General features: G+C 32.2%; 3 protein-coding genes across 4 annotated transcripts; 2 read left to right on the forward strand and 1 right to left on the reverse strand.

The window, feature by feature from the left end:
- Positions 1–114: 114 nt before the first annotated feature.
- On the reverse strand, positions 115–4,270 carry LOC123883345 (beta-fructofuranosidase, cell wall isozyme-like). The gene is made up of 7 exons (XM_045932112.1): positions 4,076–4,270; positions 3,923–3,931; positions 2,435–3,324; positions 1,865–2,023; positions 994–1,238; positions 807–897; positions 115–402 (listed from the first exon to the last, which is right to left on the reverse strand). Exons 1-7 carry the CDS (start codon positions 4,230–4,232, stop codon positions 223–225), a joined length of 1,731 nt encoding a protein of 576 aa, XP_045788068.1. The 5' UTR covers positions 4,233–4,270; the 3' UTR covers positions 115–222.
- A 1,025-nt stretch (positions 4,271–5,295) lies between these two features.
- On the forward strand, positions 5,296–15,928 carry LOC123883346 (actin-related protein 4-like). Of its 2 annotated transcripts, none has more exons than XM_045932114.1 (20): positions 5,296–5,686; positions 5,777–5,868; positions 6,235–6,408; positions 6,519–6,592; positions 7,489–7,569; positions 7,659–7,719; positions 7,864–7,913; positions 9,337–9,391; positions 10,082–10,159; positions 10,258–10,311; positions 10,504–10,557; positions 10,631–10,691; positions 11,026–11,077; positions 11,270–11,336; positions 12,311–12,373; positions 12,991–13,053; positions 13,530–13,592; positions 15,206–15,270; positions 15,373–15,441; positions 15,562–15,928. In XM_045932114.1, the coding sequence occupies exons 1-20, from the start codon at positions 5,674–5,676 to the stop codon at positions 15,605–15,607; spliced, it is 1,335 nt and encodes a 444-aa protein (XP_045788070.1). In that variant the 5' UTR covers positions 5,296–5,673; the 3' UTR covers positions 15,608–15,928. The 2 variants fall into 2 exon arrangements, with proteins under 2 accessions (XP_045788070.1, XP_045788069.1); XM_045932113.1 differs by having other exon boundaries at positions 5,301–5,686; positions 7,486–7,569.
- A 1,505-nt stretch (positions 15,929–17,433) lies between these two features.
- LOC123886932 (uncharacterized protein At1g28695-like) lies at positions 17,434–22,087 on the forward strand. The gene is made up of 3 exons (XM_045936199.1): positions 17,434–17,718; positions 19,818–20,219; positions 21,590–22,087. The coding sequence occupies exons 1-3, from the start codon at positions 17,434–17,436 to the stop codon at positions 22,085–22,087; spliced, it is 1,185 nt and encodes a 394-aa protein (XP_045792155.1).
- Positions 22,088–22,808: the final 721 nt, after the last annotated feature.

The following is a 22,808-nucleotide window of genomic DNA, read 5'->3' on the forward strand; positions in this document are numbered from 1 at the left end:
GTTCCATGAAAAAAAATATTATATCAACAACTAGACAATAAAAATAAAAGAGATTTCTTCTTATTTAATTATTATCTCCATTATTTTTATTTTATTTTATTTATAGACGAAGTACACGTAGAACTGTAAAGTTAAATTTAACAATATGTCAATATCAGCATTGCCAACACTTGATCTTGACCTTGCAAACTCTCCATATTTTTTATTATTATTACTATATTATTAATTAATATTTGCTTTTTTCATGCTCCATGCACTTAATTTCTTGATTTTAACATCAACTGTTCCATTATTGAACGCATGAAGGTGTGCCTTATCATTGATTGCCAACGTTGGATAAACTCTCGCCGTGATGCATGTTTTTCCTTGTCCCCCAAAACTCTCCACTACAGAGTGATCTATCTGCAAAAAACAGAGGACACAAAAAAGTGTTAGTAGATTTTAACAAGAATTTCACATGCATTAATAACTTCTTTATAAAAAGTCTCTATTTAATTTACCATTTAAAAATGTAAATATGTTACGCTAGCCGAGACCCAGCAAGTCTGGACAGTTACCTGGACTCTGGCTAAAATTTTGGTATTTTTACTGGTTAATTTAGGGTAAAACTGAAATTTTTAGGGTTAGTTTGAGACAAAATTGAGATTTTTTTTTTGTCTAAAACTGAAAAATTTTAAGGGTTAGTTTAGAGCAAAAATAAGATTTTTTGTTGGACTATTTATATATTATGTCACATGTGAAATTTTGTTTAAATTCTATAATTTTTCTGACTCGACCACTGACTGACTTACCAAGCTCTGACTTACCAAGCTCCTTATTGACAACTCCTCATGTACAAGGTCCACATCTACAAAAGCTCCATATGTGGTCAAATCATTCTTGTGATTCAAAGAAGATCTATGGAAGATACATGATACATATAAAGTTAGTTAAAATTGACACTTTGGTTTGGTGAGAATTTGATGGATAATGAAAGAGGAGGGACACACGTACCTACTTTGGTCACTACACATGAGCACAACATGTTTTTTGTTTGCTCTAAATACCTTAAAGAAGATTCTTGTGTATTCTTGCATGTCTTTTGAAGCTAAAACTAGTAAACCAAATGGTCCCAATCCAACACCATTCATTTTTGCACCATTTTCATTACATAGATGTTGAGGGTCCATTTTCCAACTAAGGTCTAATTCTTGTGCTTTTTCAAGCTCATTCACTTCAAATGATATTTCAACATCAGCCTGCAAAGGAAATGACAAATTAATGGGATATATAATTTGCATGCTTATAATCACTTCTTCAATAGTGATGCCACATTTATGTTGTGGTCACATGTGTTGTGGTGGCTTCCACTATATTATCATGATTCATGGTTTCAGTTGTGAGATTTAACAACTCCAAAATGAGTATTTCAATTTAGAGGATAAAATTATTTCAATGGTTAATTTTGTGTTACTTGAATGATAACCTATAAATGAATTGAAAAATCAACTATTATTCCCGTAATTTGAGTGAGATTGTCATGGCGCAAAAGCATATATGTTCCGGCATTCCATTGTTTCTTGTATTGGTTATGTTCTTCATTTCTCGCCTAGCAGAAACTAATCGAGCTCCGTTTGATCTCACACTCACGAATTTGAACATGCAATATTCTATTTTCTACGTGAGTTTTACTATCAAGGCCGGCTCAATGGCCAAACGGCTCTAACTAAGGCTTTAAGCCTCAAAGTCTATAAATTTATTTCTTTTTTGTCGTCTTCTTGTTAATGTATTTGCACCAGACCCCAACAAATGTTCTCACATATATTACTAACTTAAATTATTACTAACTAAATTTTAAAAAATGAAGATCATATGCATATTTCACCTGTGCTGCTGTCACACCAGAAATCTCAAGCAGTGTTCCTCCCTTTAACACTTTGGAGTGCAAGTTAACATGGTTTGTACGTAGTTTTTCAATTTCAACTATAGGCCACTGGATCAATTGATTCCCAGATTTATCAAGCCAGAGAGTCCTAGGAATTCCCTGCAAATTCATGTCCATGTGTTTTGTCAATAATTAAACACCGACTAAGCTATAGGTCGTTTTTATAATCTATCTTATATAACTTATACGGAAATAATAAGCTATTCTGAAAAGTTTATAGAAATAAATTTAATACAACTTATGAATATATGTCATAAACCATACTTCTATAAACTCTCTTAAAACAAGTTTACAAATATTTCTTTTTCTTAACTCTCTGGTTCCAAGAGGAAGAGAGTCTAGTAATTTAGAGTTCGGTCATGAGGTAAGTAAAATCTGACCAATAAATTGTTTCATTTAGAAATTAAACTCGAGTTCTCCTGAATGATTCGTCTTTTAATGAAGCTCATTAACCATTCTTAATCACAAGTTTACAAATATTAATAATATAAAAGCAAAAAAAATTATTACCTGAATTCCAGACCATCCTTTTTGAACATCATCCTCTTGAGTTGAAGATTCATTAATCCAACCCCATAAGACCCTTCTCTTTTTTACATCATCATAAAATGTTTTAGATGCATAAAACTTTCCATAATCATATCTTAGAACCAAGGATAACTCATAATTGTTTTGCTCAAATCCCTTATTAGGAATAAACACATCCTTAATTATATCATAAGTACCAATCAAATAATAATCATGTGACACATCAATTAAACTAACCTTAAGCACATGCTTAATATTAACATGACCATAACTAGATGTATCAAGTCCAATTGAACCATTAATCAACACAGGAAAAAAATCAGGACACTCCATCATTCCAATTTTTTGGGCTGAATAAAAAGGATTTTTAGCTTGAACCCAATTAACAAAATCTTTACTTTTAAATAAAAGTGTAATTCCTTTATTGCCCTTTTGTTGACTTCCAACAAGTACCCTCCACAAACCATCATGATGACCAATCCAAGAAGTGGTAGGGTCTCTAAATGAAGTTGCATTAATTTTGTTACCAATAGTTGGCACCATTAAAGGGTTATTTGGTAATTTTATCCATTCCCTAAGAAATGGGTCAGAAACATTTTTGGGTATGGCCAAATTTTGAGTTTGGTGTTGATTAATGTCAATGCCAGTGTATAAGATAGTTGGTTTGTTATTTGAGAGAAGTGTGGATGAACCTGACCAACAACCATTGATATCATAGGATTTGGTTGGGGTAAGAGCATGTTGTAATGGAAACCAATTCACTAGATCCTTTGAAACAGAATGCCCCCAAACAATGCTATTGTTGCTCCATGTTGCACCTTTTGGATTGTGTTGGTAGAACATATGGTATAGTCCCTTGTATATCATAGGACCTAATTCACATGCAAAAAGAACATTTAGAATGGATCTTAGGTACATATATTTTTACTTTTAACAATATTCATTTAAATTAATATATACAGTAAGTTTATGTAGTACAAATTTAAAATTGTTAAAAAAAATAAATATATGGGAACAAACTCAAAATATTTATGTTAATAGAGAGAGTGTTCAAAAGAGTGTTGTTAGCATTTCTATTTTCTTGTATTTGGCTATTTGGACATTAGAGTTTAGCAATGTTCATTTGACCCCTTTTGGTAGACATTAGCAACTTAATTTCACAAGTTTTCCATAAAATATATAGCTAGATTATTCTTAATTAATAGTTATTAGGAATGGTCGAAATGCTATAAATTTAGGAGTAAAGATCCTCTCCATTTACATAGTTAATTTAAAAGTCATTTCAAATTAATATTTATTTATTTAATTTCATTTATATTGGTGAGTATTTATGTTATGCCTAATAAAAATATGACTCAGAGTGTTCCCGTGAGTAAAATTCTGTTTAAAGGGACACTACATGTAATATGTAAGGACCGAAGTTTGAATCATGATATTTAAAAGAGAAACATAATCGAGATTAGAACTAACCATTAGGATCTGCAACTCCATTCCAACATATCATGCCAAGAGTAAGAAAACAAGAAGCAAAAGAAAATCCATTAGAAAAACAAGTAAGTAATTAAGGAAATTAAGTGGATATTAATTGAATTAATTGAAACTAAGTTGAACGAAATACTATACCATTCATCCAATTCTTAGAAGGTTGGAAGTGAAAAGAAGGTTTATATGTTTGGTTCAAATTAAAGGTGAAAGAATGAGTATGATGGAAAGCTTCATTTTGGGCAACACCATAGAGAATAAGGATGAAACACGTAGCCATAAACCAAGAAGTTCCCATTTGTATGGATTTGTAGGAATGACAAGGGAAACCAATGCCTTGTGACCATCTATTTATATAAATAGAACCTTGTTACCAAACACTATTTATCCTAATAAACACACTATTGGTCCCTTTGAATGTAAGTACGAAACAATAAAAGACATCACAATACAGAACAAATTTTGAGGTATTGCATAAATTTTATCATATATACTGATGTTTAGTGGTCAAAAAATTATTTCGGTATATTAAACAACTTGTGCAAAGGATAAAAAGTTGTCGCATAATTCAATGAGGACAAAAATTTCTGTTTTTCTAATGTCCCATGTCCCCAGTTTGTCCAGTCCTAATAACAATTGTAAAATCAAACACAATATAGTTGAAATTATTCAGTTCAGTTCAATCCTTTAATTTTTAGCAAATCAAACACATCCAAGTGTATTTTTTTTAGTAATTTTATGATAAAAAATAAACAAAATACACACTCAATTAAATTACTCAATTAAATTGTCTTTTTTTTTTGGTTACTCAATTAAATTGTCAAAATCAAATAAATTGAATGCCTAAACAAGTCATAATTTAATAAATACTAATTAAATTATGGAAAATGCTAAACAGTGCCCCCGGGGCACTGTTTAAGGAACCAATTATAGTAATATCATATTGAAGTTTGTGCGGTCAACGCCTCGAAAGTCTAAAAAGTATTATTTTCAATTTTAAAATTTCCTTTTTTGGTTTCCTTAACCAGTGCCCCGGGGCACCGGTTAGCATGACCCTTAAATTATTTATCTACATAAGATAATGTCTCAAATAGTCCTTATGAATTTAACCCAATTGATAAGATGATACTATATAAGAATAATGCTAGCAACACACTCTTTAACAAACACACTCCAACACACTCTCTTTTATTGGTTGAAATTCACATGGGTTCCATAAAAAAATGTGGACCCATATAACTTTTATGGGACCCATATAAATTTTGACCAATAGAAGAGAGTGTGTTGAAGTATGTTTGTTAAAGAGTGTGTTGCTGGCACTCCTCTACTATATAATACTGTATAGTATGTTGAATTAGTTTATTTTAAGGTTTACTTTTGAAGGTTTAAGGTTTGTTAGGTAGGTTTACCAGAAAGAAATAAAAACAACTTTTTGGGTGTGTAGTTAGTAGAAAACGGGGTTGGTAATAGCAATTCGCGCGGGTTTATCGAAATACAGTGTCTGTAAATTTCATATACCCTAGCATCTTCTTTCTTCTTCAAATCGCGCGCGCTTCCTCCTTCTCCTTCGCCGGTAACTGCCGCATCGGCGAATTTCCTCATCGGAGTTTCATTCCTTCTCCTTTTCCATCTCTTTCTCATGAAACTATAGAGAGATTGAGAAATTTCCAAAACCCTAAAATTCAGAAGTAATTTATAAACCCTAATTCTCCTGTTGAGTTTATAGAGCTTTTACAGTCATGTACGGTGGTGGTGAGTGCGGAAAAAAGTTGTCTTTTCTTCTTATTACTCACTTATTCTTCTGATAATTCTCAACATTCTTCATTTTGTTGAATTTTGCAGATGAAGTTTCAGCTATAGTAATTGATTTGGGTTCACATACCTGTAAAGCTGGTTATGCCGGTGAAGATGCTCCCAAAGCTGTGTTTCCTTCCGTAAGTGTGTTATTTTTTGTTGAAAATTTTGAATTTTGCTGTATTTTCTGTTTCACTAGTATTATTAGCTGCTTTCAGCTTTATCGTTCTTTTTGGTTTTTGTTGATGTTAATTGATGGAGAGGGCATTGTCAACTTTTTTGGTCACAAGTTAGTACAGCTTGTATGTTTGATATATTATATAATCTTAGGCCATTGGCAATTTTTTGGGTACAAATTAGTACCGATTGTCTGCTTGATAGTGTAGCTAGGTTCATGTATGATTTATGGTTTGTTAGATTAAAATCTTTGGATGGTTAACGCATTTGAGGATGGATATATGATAATCTGATGACGGGGAGTTTTGTATTGACTCATGTGAAATTAGGTTGTTGGAGCAATTGATCAAATGGATGTTGATGAATCGGATGATGCTGAAAAGAACTCTGGCTCTGGCGAATCAAAGAACAATAGTAGAAATGTTGACGGTGATAAAGCCAAGGGAAAGAGGAAATTATATGTAGGATCTCAGTCCTTGGGCTACCGTAGAGATTTTATGGAGGTAAAGTTTTTGTAATGGTCTTCTTTATTACCATTTAATGTATACTTTTCAGTTTTTTTTTTTCTTTTATAATTAGTAGGTGTACTTATCTTTTTCTTTCATGATGTCAGGTGCTGTCTCCATTAAAGGATGGAATTGTTGCTGACTGGGATATTGTTGACAGCATTTGGGAACATGCCTTCAGGTTGATACTGATGATCTGCATCATAAGGATGTTGTTTTCACATTTCTTATTTTATGACATATGTGATTGGCATAGGGGTCACTTCATACCATAACTTGCACATTTTGTATATTTTCGATTGGTCTTAATAAATAAAGTTGATTGGATGAAACAAATAAATACTCCAGGTGTAGTTTGTGATCATTAGATTGCTAACAGACTCAACAGAAAATATTACTAGATAGTAGATAGTTATAACTCTAGGGATGCTCTATATGTATTGTTATTAGGAATATACAGTATACCTCTATCTTGTAATGAGAGATTGCGCTTTGACCCAATCCCTCTCCCTTCCCAGCCCAAAATTCTGTTAGAATTCAGTTATGCCAGCTGGCATTCTGTTACATTTAATTAGACCTAACTGTTCTATAAATAGATTCACGTATTCTCATTCCAGTCAGATTTGGAATTCACAAGTTTCAGGTAGAGATAACTCTCTAGGAGCTTTCCCACTCTTTCACGCTTTTTCCTTTACTTAGCTTATCTCTTTCTAATAGAAGAAACCATTTTATACTCCTTACACAAAATGAATTGATTGAAAATTTTGTTTTGGTCTAGTAGCCTAGTAGCTAGAATCACACACTTAAGTGTGGAGAAGTGGTGAATCCAGGGTTCGAGCCCCGTCCCCTCCAATAATTTTGTTTCTATAGAGCTAAATGTTGGAATAATGTAGCTGACCCCACTTAGTGGAATATTGCTTCTCGTGTTGTTGGTTGTTATTTTCCTAACATGGTTAAGTGGAATATTTTCATTGCGTGATTTTTTTTTTCTTTATGGTTTTCATGATTTTTCCTGTCTTTTCTTTTCATTAAGTGGAATTGTTTAATTCTTAAACTGGCATGTTTCTTTTTTAGTAGGGAGTGCTTATTGATTGACCCTAAAGAGCATCCCATGCTCCTTGCAGAGCCTTCTTCTAATGCTCAACAACAGAGAGAAAGGTGTTCTGGTTTTTATTTATCATCTAGATTTAATGTAGCTCTGTTTAAAACATCAATATGTATAATTTAGTTTGTTGTGATTATTGCAGGGCAGCAGAGCTCATGTTTGAGAAGTACAAAGCACCTGCGTTATTTTTGGCAAAAAATGCTGTTAGTGAATAGTCCTGCACTAACCTATATCTCTAACTAAAATAATAGTATATGTTATGGAGTGAGAATGTTAAAGAGGCTACTAAGTGAGTAGTCCTACACTAACCTATATCTAACTAAAATTTACTTTTGTTTGACATATAGGTTCTGACTTCTTTTGCATCAGGGCGTGCCACATCCTTAGTCGTTGATAGGTAAGAGATCATTAAGTTATTTGTTGACTAGCAGTTTCGATCTGGTTTTTTTTTTGTAATACGATTAATGATGTTTTTTTTTATCAATCATCATTTCCGCGTTTCAATCAATATCTCCTTAGCATATTATATAAGGAAGATTTTTTATATGGTTGTCTTGTTTCACTATGCCTTAGATGTCTTATACTAAATATAGTGTTAATTGATATCCACTTGATAGTCGATACTACCTTTGACCCTAATTCTATGACCCTCTTCTATATTTGTAGTCCCTTAATATAAGACTCTCTTCAAACTTTCACATGCATTAATGGCTTCTTTACAAAACTACCCCTATAAAATTTACAATTTGGAAACATTGATTTATTTTCTCTCCTATTATATTATTAATTGTAGTGGTAATTATGTAAGAATAACACACTTTACAAATTTATTGCTACAATCACTTTTCTTAATATCCGTGAAATTTGTAGGAAGTCTTAAAATAAGGTTGTATTAGGAAATAATGGGTCCAAAGCTCTGTTCACCTTAGTCTTTTATGCCTACCTCTCCCTGAACCTCCCCTCCCCTTATATTCATACTCCTAACGAACTCCCTCCATTCCCACATTCCCTGCCATGTAGCAGTATTGTTGATGGCAGAATACAGCGCTAGGCCAAAATCAGCCACACCATTGCGGCCTTCGGCGCCACCATGGTAGGTATCCGTTCACAAATTAGCTATGGTGGTTGGCAAAAACCCACCATGCCATTCTGCCATTTAACAACATTGCCATATAGTCAAGGTTGTACAACCTTTTACAGTCCAAACTCCAAATCCCTCTTTTGCCCCTTCCTCACGTCGTCTTCAAAGTAGTTGATGAAGCCTAACAAAAAAGCATTTGTTGTTGCTTTTGTAGCACGATAAAAAAAAGTTTGTAATCATACTAAAATGAGCCAAGAATGGCACAAAATAAATTCACTATTTTGATAACGGATCTGGAATATAATATTTTTACAATAATGATAAAGAGGATTTTACTTTCTTTGAAAGAAGTCTTCTCAAATAAACGTGTGAACTATGTACTTTTAGTTGCTGAATAAAAAGTCTGAAAGTTTAATCGCTATTTATCCGTTAACATGTCTTATATTTTCCTCATCCTGTTTGATTATTCTAAAGTAACCATGGTACTAATACTATGCTATGATTTAATCATCATAAGGGGTGTGGTTGATAATGACAAAAGTTATACTCCTACCCTGTGATTGTAACATGGCATATTAAGGGACCAAATTAAAATAATTATTAACATGAAAATTCAATTGAAAACATTGAAATAAGGGGGGTAATCGTCTAAGTCTGAAAGTTAAATATATCAGTTCATTTTCATGCTGCAATATAAGTTGCTAATGAGAGGTTTTCATTATTATTCCATTGCTCCCAGTGGCGGAGGATCAACTACAGTTGCACCGGTACACGATGGCTATGTTCTTCAGAAGGTATTTATTTTTAATGAATCAAATAGAATTCACTTGTCATGTAATTGAATTTATTCATATTTTCATTTGATTAAGCTATCTTTAGTTTGTTGTCCAATTTCATGAAAAATAATATGAAGTCTTCTAACTAATCGTATAATTACTATTTACGTGTCTTTTATCATATAGATCAAATGGAGGATAGTCCATTAGTTAAGATGTAGAGGAAGACCAAAGTCAAATGATTAAGAAAATTTAGTGTTCAAATGTCTATCTTTATATATGATTCATGGTAGGATGTTATATAGTGTTATTTGATCCATGTAGCTGACACACCTAGATGGGAAAGGTTTGAATTGTTGTTTTAATTAAATACGAAAAACAAATACAAATATATATCATCTCTGTTGTACCACTTAATCATTTATCATTATGATTTTGCAAAAAAAAAAAAAAAGAAGAAAGAATACAGATAATTACTAAAAATTTATAAACGAGTGGCCATGTATATGTGAGGTACTAATTATTGCCTCGGAATGAACAAACCAATGCTTCTTTATGTATGCTCTGCATATTCATAACATCTTTCATTCAGCTTTATATAATAAAATTAAGAATTCAAGATCTCATTCTACCCTGGCATTTATATTTTAGATTTGGCTAATACTAAGCCTTTCTGTCTGATCATATCTTCTATTTTTGCAACACAAGGCTGTGGCAACCTCTCCAATCGGAGGAGAATTTCTTACAGACTGCTTGATGAAAAGCTTGGAGAGCAAGGGTATTGCGGTGGGTTACAAAACTAGCTATTATATTTATCAGTGATCATCCGTGGTAAAGGTGCTGCGATTTTATCTGCCTGACATTTCCCCTTTTTTGCTGTACAGATGAAGCCTCGGTATTCCTTTAGGAGAAAGGAAATACGCCCTGGAGAGTTTCAGGTATTATGTGTTTTCATGTTGATGACCTGTTTAGTAACAATTTTTTCTTTCACTTTATTGCAATAATTGTAGTGTAAGTATGAAGCCCCCGCTTCCCACTCAAAAAAATGAACTTGGACAATATGGGATTCCAGTTAAAATTTCTTAAATCTTGCATCAATTTTAATTTTTTTTAATTTCTGAATCTGACAGACTGTAGATTTGGATTTTCCAAATACAACTGAAAGCTACAAACTCTACTCCCAGGTTTGTCATTGATCACGTTTTATTTTATTAAATGACATGTATTGTATATATGGTAACTGTTCCCTTGTGACAGAGGGTGATTGCTAGTGATATCAAGGAATGTGTGTGCCGTGCACCAGATACTCCATATGATGGTTTGTATACCTGTACTCGTCTCATATAATGTTTTGAATCTTGTTGGTCCTCTGCGTGTTCTTTTAAACACATTTGTTTGGAGACTGTCTAATTTGTATGGTGTCATTCACTATACCTTTTTTTGAATAAGAGGCCATGACTTGTCATCGCTTGTGATGTGCTTTGGGGTTGCTTGTTGTATGTGAGGCTTTTTCAATAATCTGTTTTGATGATATACATATTTTTCAGTCAAATCTTCGTAGCTTTAGAAGATACTTTTACCTTCTCTACTCCAATAGAATTTATCCAAGAAGTTCCCATATATGACATCCATTTTTTTTCTTTATTTGGCAGAGAGTGCATATTCAAACATCCCAACGACCTCATATGAGCTTCCTGATGGCCAGTAAGTTGCAGTTATTCTTGCTGATATAAATAGTGGGGGGGATAAATTGAGTTATGTTTCATCTTGATAACACATGTTTCTAGTATTACCTATTGGACATATTTCATAGTATAATTATTGTTTCTTGTTTAACCATAATCTATGGTGCAAGGTTGTCATGACAATTTTTTTTTTAAAATTTTTATACCACAGGACACTTGAAATTGGAGCTGACAGATTTAAGATTCCAGATGTTCTTTTCAATCCATCCCTGGCTCAGGTATGTGATCTGCATTAAAAATGTGGCCAGTTTATCCCATTGTTCATCTGACATGAAAAATTTATGATATTGCATTTCCTTTTAAATATTCTAAACTTCTGTCAAGGGAGTTCGAAGAAAAATTTGCCCTGACTCTTGAGGCAACTTTTAGAGGTGTCAAAAGGCACCCTCCTTATTGAAGCGAGGTGCTAATAATTAAAAGACAATAGAATAAAATTCTTACAACCTCCCATTGCCTTTTCCAATTATCTTACAACATTACTTACTGTTTCCAATAATTCCGTGAAGCAAAAAAGTAAACACTAGCATTTTTATCATTTGCAATTTTTGCGGTGAAAAAAGTGGCAATTTTGAGTATATTTTAATTTAGTTAAAATATGTAGAGTTTTAATTTCATGATGAATAATTGAACAAAGCATAATATATTTTAATATAGTAAAACATATCTATATATCTATATATTTGCATTTTTAAGTCAGATAAGTCACAGTATCGAAAGGTTCAGGAGAGAGGTTTCCAATTCCAAATAGATTTCAAAGAACTCAAATTCCAAATCTGTAAATATGTGAGAGATAGTGAAAATGTGAATTAGAGTATGAGATAAAGATGATAATTTTTGATAAATCAAGATTCATGTGTATTGTGTGTGTGTGTCTTGATTGTATTGGTTCATCCCCTCAATAAGAGGAAAAAGGTTGGAAATGGTTATTTCCTAAAATATAATACAATTATTATCATACCTAGCAAAGGACTATCTATATATGAGATTACTTTCATTATGTATGTACTGTATTAAAAAAGTTTAGCTTCTTCAAAGCATCTCTCTACAACCTTCTCCTGCTGCGCACTGCACAGCCTTGTTTGTTCATTTCTTTTTTGCCGTGCTTCTATTTTTTTTTTTGCTGTTCCATATATTACTTCAGAATCAATAATCCTGCTCTTTTAGTCTTATATTGTTTCAATGCAAATTGCAGTCAATTCCAGGCATGGAGAGCTTTGCAGAAATTGCTCCATCAGTTCGTGGGCTGCCTCAAATGGTATAGTAATTTAATGTGTTTGTTTAAAGTATCCCAAGACCCTAATTACTAACATTGGCCCTTATAATGGGAAATGGCTTTGGTTGCTGTTTTTTTAGTACTACCTTTGGCCCTAATAATAAGCCCCTTTTGAGAGAAAAAAACCGTCTCTAAATATCAGCACTACCCCAAATTACTAGATACATATTTTTCCTCTAACTATACCCTGATTAATAATACTGTCTTGAAAGATGAAAAGTCAAAATTAGAAGCATCCATCTATAAATAGGTATCTTAGGAACATTGATACACAAATTGAACACATTAAATACACTACCTGCTTTTATTAATATATGTGAAAAATGCAAAAGGGGTTTAGTTTAGTAAAAAGGACAGAGGGAGTATCTCAAATAGTACGTCATAATACAATAGCTTGGGGTAGAAGGGCATGATTGAGGAAATTATAGGCCAGGCCATTAGAGGGACTTGCATTTAGACATGATTCGTGATAAGACATTATGGCATAATTTGATTCATGTAGCTTCATCTAACCTAGTGGGAAAAAGCTTTGATTGTAGTGATATTGTTTTTGTTTAGGGTTTTGATTGCTGATTTTACATTCCTTTGAATATTTGCAGGTTATCGAAAGCATTAACAAGTGTGATGTAGACATTCGAAGAGAATTATTTAGTAGCATACTGGTACGTTATTTATGGTTTCCTTCTATCTCTGTTCCTTTGTGTATATATACTCTAGCCAGTTCCTATATAGAGCTTAAATACTTTTAGAATGGACATTTTTAGTCTATAATAAAAATGGATAAGCAGATAGTCTGCACACATATATCCACTCTCATAACCATTTTGATGAGAGCATTGCAGGAGCTTCATGCAGTTGACCATCCTTTTTTATTGAAAATTTGGAGATATACCCATAAATCACATGCATTGAAACTAAATTTTAATCTTGGTTGAAATGCTTTGAGTTGTATTTTTAGTGAACTGACATTTATCCATAAATTCAATCAATAAATATTTGCTGAAACCGTATGATGTACATATATAGGCCAAGTTATCTGTTTGATAGGTTTTGTCGTGTTGTACTGAATACTATGATGGAAGTATTTTGTGAAGAATCATATTCCTGTGATTTAATTTTGATTTCATTTCACTTTCAGCTTGCCGGCGGCACCGCTTCAATGCAACAGTTGAAGGAACGCCTTGAGAAAGACTTGCTAGAGGTATAATGTAACTAATAAGTCCTATTTTATTTTATTCACTGTGTGGCAATGAGTGGCAATTCGGAGGTTAATCACCTTGATGACTTTTGTTTACACTTGAATATTTTTCACCTATTATTGTTTTAAGGTGGTGATTTCACAGGCTGACATATTTTTTTCAAATGATTTTTCTGTGCCTGAATAATAGCGTTGTAAGACTTGGTTGTTAACATTGTTGTTTACGTTGTGTCTCATCCTATTTAGTCTACTTTTACTGTGTTGAGTTGGTGACATCCATTTAGAGCTGTAAAAAGGGCCTTAAGGGGTCGGCCCTTTAAGGGGCGGACCCACTTATTCCTGATTATTAATTTTATTTAAATTTTAAACAATTTTTCTAGTGTCGTGAACTTATTCTCTTTTTCTTCAATCAGCACTGTCCACGATCGGCACCCTAAAAAAACTGTGTTTAAAATTTAAATAAAATTAATAATCAGGAATAAGTGGGTCCGCCCCTTAAAGGGCCGGCCCCTTAAGGCCCTTTTTACAGCTCTACATCCATTAGTACAATTGATTGGGGACTTTGCCCGACTTTTTTCTTATACTTAGTTTTTGCATAGTCCTTTTTTATTTTTTATTTAAACTTGCTTTCTAAGTTTTGTGGCACTAAGGAGTGCTACATGTTATGCATAGGCTTATGGTATCTGTCCAATTTTCAATTCTTGAATTTTAGTGCAAGGTTTGTTTGTGTCTTGGCAGCTTTTGTAAGTTAGGACTCGAGGGTGTTTGGATAAACAACTTAATTGACTCTTATTTAGCAAGCACTTATCATATAAGAGCTTTTATGTTGGTTGTTTCTTCGATCTAAGAAGGAATGACACTTTGCTCCGCAGATATTGGGTATAAGCTGTGTCTATAAACTACATAAGTGAGTTTATGAAATGGTGCTTCCAAATGCTCATATATATACTTGGCTTCTCACTCTCAGCAAGGTTTTGGAGTATTTGCTGCTTTTGTTTTTCAGCATTGTGACTATCAAATGTAATTTTGAAGAGAATTATGTCCGTATGGTTTCCTTTCTTGTGTTTCTTTGATGCACTTGCAAAGAAAAGGAGCGTCTCTTTTGTGCTAATGTATTTTTTCCGTTGTGCACATTTAATAATGTTTTGCATGACCTTTGTTTGATTCTTTTTTAGTGAATTATCTCAATAAATTATAAAATTTATTCTGTGGCATAATGATTGAGAAGGTAAAAAGGTAATAGAATTGAAAAGCTTGGGAATGTTTAATTGAAATGCTCTCGTGTTATTAAGTGTTTGAAACATTTGGATGAATGTCTTTTAAGGTGAAATATTGTGTTTAACTGTAAAGCTTGATGCTGTGTAAGGTCATGCTACTACATTATATGCATGTAACAAGGCTTCTATGTTCTTCAGGCACTTTTAAAAGAAGATAACCCAATTGAAAACATTTATAAAAAATTGGATAAGACGTTGAGTTTATAAATATTATTACGCTATATTAAAACATTGGATCTTTTTGAAGTGTTGTCAAGTGCATGTGATTGCTTGTGTCCTCTATAAAGCTCGAAAGGTTAGCTGTTATAAAAATTTACTAAAATTTCATTTGTGATACAGGAATCCCCTCAGGCTGCTAGAGTGAAGGTATTGGCCAGTGGAAATGCTACTGAAAGGAGGTTCAGGTGTGCACACACTCTCTCTCTGCCAATACCATGATTTTATTAAGGATTGTTGATGCATTGTATAAACTGTTTTCTAACTCATGATGGTGAATTTATGGGCAGTGTCTGGATAGGAGGCAGTATATTGGCTTCTCTTGGTTCCTTCCAACAAATGTGGTTCTCTAAATCCGAGTAATTACCTGACCCAAACTTATGCTCGTTATAAGAAAATCATGGTTATGAAATTAAGTTTGAAATTCTTTAATAAAGGATAGTTTTGAACAGTAAATTGTTTTAATGCATTTCTTATAGGTATGAAGAGCATGGTGCTTCGTATATCCAAAGGAAGTGTCCTTGAGTTGATACTGGTTCGAGTATTCTTCCATTGATCTATCTCGTGTTCAGGAAGTTCTCGCAACGAACTTTGAAGCAGTGCTTGTTTTATCTTTAGCTGTTAATGACTATTGATTCCCATTAGATCTCAGTCTAACTACATTGTTGACCTCAAGATGGATCAAAATCCAACTATTATTGTAATCTATACTGATGTGGGACTGTGCTTAGAGTCTGTAATAGTGTCCTGTTTAACAAACTGGTTTCCCTTCTGTGTAAATTTAATTTATTCTGTCATGAGATTAGCCATTTAGATTATAACTATTTAATAGTTTTATTTGATTAATACTTTTGGTTTTCCTAAAAATTATATACTTTTAGATGTTGTGACTTGGCTTTTTGTTGGTTAAGTACACATTTTTGTCGTAACTTTTTCGAAAGTGATTTTCGCGTAACATTTTTACCTGGCTAGCTAAAGTTATTCAACTTTTAAACCAAAATTAATCCTCTAAATATATTTTTTTCAAGAAAATTTCTGAAAAGTTAGGATGGTGTGCCCACAAAAAAGTTTATTTACAAGAAGTTAGTAAGAATATTAAAAGACAGAAAATAATTACTTGATAATTTTTTTTCTTGTTTTGACACTTACACTGTATATATACATAGCAAATGTGGTTTTTGCAAATGTGGTTTGATTAAGTGATTTTTCTGGAATATAGTTCGATTATGTGATTGTTGTGTTTGATTGTTGTGTTTGAAAATTATGAAGTCATTGTTGTGTTTGATTAAGTGATTTTTGCAAATGTGGTTTGAGATATTAGTAAAAACTCGTAAGTCAAAGTTGTTTGATTAAGTCATTGTTGTGTTTGATTAAGTGATATTTGATTAAGTGATTTTTGCAAATATGGTTTGATTAAGTCATTGTTGTGTTTGATTAAGTAGGTATATCAGAGTTTCACTTTAATTTTCCAATACAAGTTTAAGTGATTTAGCTCAATTGGTTAATAAGACAGCAAAAATAAAGCATAGTAGTAGACCACCTGAAGGTTGAAGCTATCTCTTTCATCATCAGCTATTTCTTTCGTGTTTGCTTTCGCTCTCATACATATACATTCATTTATGTTTGTTCTACCCTTCAATTGTAACAAGTCTCCTGATCTGAGCACAATTCATAGCTCAATTTATCAAAATTACCAGCGAAATCCTAAGCCAATCGTACCTGCTATTGGACTCCCATCAAAATACTAGTAACAATCAAATTATTACTATAAAATTTAACAGCAACCGTGAACCAAAAAGAAATAATGAATTTTTAGATTTAACAGATGTATAAACGGTGTTAAGTTAAGGGGGAGGTTTTTATCTATTTTAACATGTCAGTGTCATTTAAAGACGGAGGTGAGTGTAATTTTTCCTTTATTTAAAAATCGAATAAAATCAAACCAATTGAACCAATTGAGAATGTGCGATATGATTTGAATTCTTCTTCAGCTAAGCTAGATTTAGCATGTGAACCTCTCTGTCTCTGATATGAAGTAGTAGGATAGGAGTACTAGAAAACATGACCTGCAGGTTGTTAATTTGTTGTTGAATGTAGAAGAGTAAAATTATCCTGCTACATGCTTATACTCTTTATCTATAGGCTCTTTTGTTTATTGCTTTTGTTACTCCAAAACTTGGAAAAGGATTAATGATGGATTATGTTAGCTTGTAGAAATTTCATGATGCAGTGCTTTATTCCATTTGTTTTATTTTCTTGTTGCTGTGATTTTCTAGACTTTTTATGTTAGCTTGTTTTTCTAGAGTTATTTTCTTTATTTCTTTATTGTGTAAATAAATAATGCATCAGCGATGGAAGTACCTGGAAATAGAAAGTGGATCAATAATAGAGTTGATTCACACAAGAATATCACCGAAGAATTTGAAATCGGAGTTGATGAGTTTATTAAGTTTGCTTTGGAACAAGATGTAAATAACATCGGAAGAGGGGATATTAGATGCCCGTGTAAGAAATGCAAATGTCTGAAATTTGAAAGTCCAATAACAGTGAAGACACATCTATGTAGGAAGGGATTCATGATTGATTATTATCATTTGACGAACCATGGTGAGGATATTCCCCCAATTCCCCCTGTGGTTGTCTGAAATTTGAATGTCCAATAACAGTTATGGTTGTTTTGAGTGTTTGGTCGTATACACTTAATTTCAAGAACAATGCTTTTTTGATAAAAAAAACAATGTTAGTAGTATTAGTTTCAAGAACAATGTTATATTAGTTATGGCTTCCATGTATTTTGGTGATTGTGTATAAATACTTATGAACACAATTTAAAAAGTATTTCTTATTAAATATTGTGTATTGATGATTTTAATTTTATTTATTTAATATAGTAAATGCAGTTGCTATATCATGAGTGAAATTAGGTAAGAAGTTTGCTATATTAACCATAAATTTAACATAACAGTTTCCTTCATAATTACTGAGGGAAACATAAACCTCACAAATGCAATATCAGTGACGGAAATGTATTCAGTCACAAATTTGTGATATAATGAATCTCTCATAATTAGAAAATATTCTCTCATTAATCAGTGATGGAAATAAAATTGGTCTAAGATTCCGTCATTAATCAGTGACGGAAAAATTGGTCCATGATTCCCTCATTAATCAGTGACGGAAATAAAATTGGTCATGTTTGTAATTTAGTGACGGAATTTAACTTTAGCAGCAGATATATTCCGTACCAGTTTGTGACGGAATTGAAATTCCCTCGCTAATAATTTGCGACGTTGAAATTGTTTACGGATTTAGGGCCGCAACAAATTCCGTCATTAAATTGCTTTGTGACGGAAATATAGTGTTTAGTGACGGAATACTTCCCTCGCTAATTAGAATTTTTCTAGTAGTGTAGACGTTAGTTGAAATCTCATTTTCTACTTCTGCTTTGTGAATTTTCAGTGTAATGATGTCTCATATATATGTGTGTGGATGATCATTTTGAGTTGTAACTTATAAGTAATGAATAATTTGTTTGGTTTTTATTCATGTGTTCCTTAATAATTTTATCAACTATTAATTATGAGAGCTTTATATCATTGTGTCGATCAATGGCCATATTAATTGCAGAAGCCATACTTCAGTTTTGGATTGTCTATGGTGGACTGGACAGTCATAAACTTTACATGGTGTTTAGGAGTGATACAAGTTTTAAACCGAAATTAATCCTCTAAAGATTTATTCTTTTTCAAGAAAATTTATAAAAAGTATGTAGGATGGTGTTTTCATCGGATATGATGTATTATTATACCAAACTACTATGCTTTAAAAATCAATAGCTGATTCAATGATGATTGTCGCAAAAAAACAAAATAAACATAATACTTTAGAAGTTTAACTATATTAAAATAAAATTTTTGTTAACGAATGAAATGTAGATTTTTTGTTTTTTTATTTATTTTCACCACAAGTTTAATCTGATTCGGGGGTCAGTTCTGGCATCAAGTGGTTCCAGCCCCCTCCCGATCGCAGTTGCGGGGATCAAACTGTGGTCATTCCTACCAAGTTCAGCGTCAATCACCACTAAACCAACTAACGATTGGTGAATGAAATGTAGATTTTAATATAAAGAGGGGAATGAAATTCAAACTTCTTTTAATGGAAGAAATAAAAGAGTGTAATTTTCTCTAATATATTTTATATAAAAGAAGATATAAGTGTATATTTTAACATAAAATGATGAATAATGTAATATTTACTTATATAGACACTTTATAAATGTATATTTTGACCATATATAGGAAAGGATCTGGACTCATTTTATATATGCATTTTGTGATTCATACTATACACACACACACACATATCTCTCAATCTTGATTTAATTTGTATATGTTTTCACAAGTCACAAAAGAATTAATGATGGATAGTCTTAGGAAAACACTAGGGAGTTTTGCAATGGTAGCATTAGTCTTTGTTGGTTTTATTTTCTCATCTTTCTCCACTCTATTACTTCTATCTCACAACCAATTACTCAGCCAACACCAATCAAACATGGTACGTTCAAATCACCTACCTATACGGTTAAAACTTCTATCTTTCTTTGTTTTTGCTTCAAAACAATGTACATATTTTCTTATATGATGATCATAAATTCACAATAATTATGTATTTTCTTCATGTCTTGATTGAATTTTTCAATAATTATATATATATATTTTCTTTATTATTAATGTAGAGTACCAATGTTAATGAAACATATGGGGATGATCTTGAAAAAGCTTTGGCCAAAGCTACAAAGGGAAAAAACAAAACCTTGATAATTGCTATAGTAAATAAGGCTTATGTAGAACAAGATGTAGAGGGTGATGCAATCACCATGTTTGATTTATTTTTAAGCAGTTTTTGGCTTGGAGAAAGAACAAGGTCTTTGATTGATAACCTTCTCATTGTAGCCGTTGATCAAACGGCCTACGATCGATGCGAATTTTTGCGGTTAAATTGTTATAGATTGGAAACAAATGGTGTTGATTTTGGAGGTGAGAAATTCTTCATGTCTCAAGATTTCATCAAGATGATGTGGAGAAGGACTTATTTTCTCTTGGAAGTTCTAAAACGTGGCTACAACTTCATTTTCACGGTAAGTTTTAGATGTTGAAGTGCCATCATATTTTGATTATATAAAGAAAAAAAAAATCCTATTTTCTTAAACATTAATTACATTAAATTAGAAAGGTTGGTCAAAACTTGAAAGAAATAAAACATTTATATACTTATTTTTTTTTCCTAATTTCTATCAATCAAAGCCATAAATTATAAATACTGTTTAATTATCCATAGTCAAAAAGTTGTTTATCAAAATGTTCTAGACTTCAAGTTATAAACCCAAGACATTGAGTTGTACTGGGTAATGAATTCCTTCATAAGACAGATTGTTCAGGAGAACTCGAGTCCGATTTCTAGTGTAAACAATTTTTGGCTAAATTTTCCTAATTTCGCGGCCAAACTCTTTATTACCGGGCGGTCATTTCCATAGAAACAAGAGAGTTAATAAAAATGTTCAAGTTGCATACTTTGTAGTACTATAGCAATCTAAAATGTTCAAGACTACAATTCAATTTCTTATACATAACACGTTTTTAGAGATTGGGAAAAAACCTTGCATGTTGCATGTGACTGAGCATTCAAGATGAGATAAATTTCCTAGCGTGTCAAAATAAATAATCAAAGTTTTTTGCCACACTAGGAAATTATTTTGACTAACTTATAAATGTCATCACATTTCATGTTTAAGAATTTGGTGAAGTAATTAAGATTTTTCTCACGTGTACCAAAGTAGACATAGGACCTGTTTGAAAAATACTTGAACTAGCTTACTTGGTTACGGTACTTTGAGATTTTAACTATATATATATATATATATATATATATAGATTATTAGCTATAGTTTAGGGTAAAATAAATTTTTTTTTTTTCCATGAGGATAAATTTTAATAGAGACGACGTGTAAAGTGGTCTAGCGTTGATCTTTATTTTAAAATGATTTAAATTTTTATCAATGGCATATATAATTGTACTTGGAAAGTATGTTAATAGACATTTTTATTTTTATGATTGAGATAATAACTTAATTGATTTTAATTCAATTAAAATAGCAAAAAATATAATTATGTAATTCGTGGGGAACTAATGTTAGTAATATCACTGTTTTAATTGTAAAGACGATGAGAATTGAGAATTTTGCATCTAAGTATTTTTTTTTGTCACATGCATCTAGTTATATCCACGGAAGTTTTCATCAACAAAATATTACACGGACGAAATGATGAAACCATTGTAAACTCATACATACAAGTAAGGAAGTCGGAGTTTAAAATCCGATCGTGGCGTTCAGCTTAACAATTTCGACAATTTTTTGTCGGTTAAACTAGGAATTCTATGGACTCTCTAGCTTGTAATTGCATTTTCACTATATATATTTACTTGCATAATCACTTCATTCTTTTGTAGGACATTGATGTAATGTGGTTAAGAAATCCATTCGAAAAGTTGAGCAAGAATGAGACTGAAGATCTTCAAATTAGCACAGACCGATACCTTGGCGATCCTTGGTTACAAAAACAACCAATCAATACTGGATTTTTCTTAGTAAGATCGAACAACAAGACCGTAACTTTGTTCGAAACATGGTATGGAAAAAAAGACAATTCAACTGAAAAAAAGGAGCAAGATGTGCTTGTTGACCTCATTAAAAGTGGTATAATTGGACATTTAGGACTCAAGGTTAGGTTTTTGGATACCCTCTATTTTAGTGGATTTTGTCAAGATAGTAAAGATTTTAGGGCAGTAACCACTGTTCATGCAAATTGTTGTCGAAGTATCACTGCAAAGATAGATGATTTAAAGATGACTCTTTATGATTGGAAGAAATTTAGAAGCTTAGAGGTTAATTCTACAACAAATTTTCATTGGACAAGTCATGAGTCGTGCATGGAGTCATGGAAATGACTTAATAGAAAAGAAAAATACTTATTATATGGTTATAAATATTATCATTATTATATATAGTTTATTTTAGTTGAATAATAATATTTACATATGTACTTTCATTTTGTGTACTATATATCTAAAATAGACATTTTGTGTACTCTTAATAAATTAAGAGTGGAACTGTTTTTTAGATTGGTTAGTTAATCCAATTAAAATTGTTGCATTGCCATTCAAAAAAATAAAATATTTGTTCAATTGGTTCCAATCTTAACCATATAACTGGTTTACTCAAGGTGTGGCTAAAAAATTGGGCAATGGAATGCATACAAGTTTTTGGAGGGACACTTGGGTTGGCGATTCGCCGAGATCGGTTCCCGTGACTTTTTTCTTTCTCTATGCAAAAGGATGCGTTGGTAGCAGAAGTTAGAAGTCCAAACAGTGATATAGAGAGATGGAGGCTGCTATGGCGTAGAAGATTTTTCGAGTGGGAAAATATTTTGCTCAATGAGAAGACCGATGGGACTGGCCGGCTGGGTGCCGGTTGGGGGAAAGGTTTTCACTGTAAAATCAACTTACCGGATTGTGTCGAATCTGTCAGTACATGATTTCGAGGTAGCACCGTCGCATGCTGGCATGTTTTTATTTAGCAGTCTGCATTTGTGTCTTCTGCTTTGGGTTGCTCCTTTGGTGCATCAAATGAATTGTACTATAAATTTAGCAGTTTAAAAAAAAAAAAAAA

Source organism: Trifolium pratense, linkage group LG5, assembly GCF_020283565.1.
Source record: "Trifolium pratense cultivar HEN17-A07 linkage group LG5, ARS_RC_1.1, whole genome shotgun sequence".
In the NCBI taxonomy this organism is placed as follows: Eukaryota; Viridiplantae; Streptophyta; class Magnoliopsida; order Fabales; family Fabaceae; genus Trifolium; species Trifolium pratense.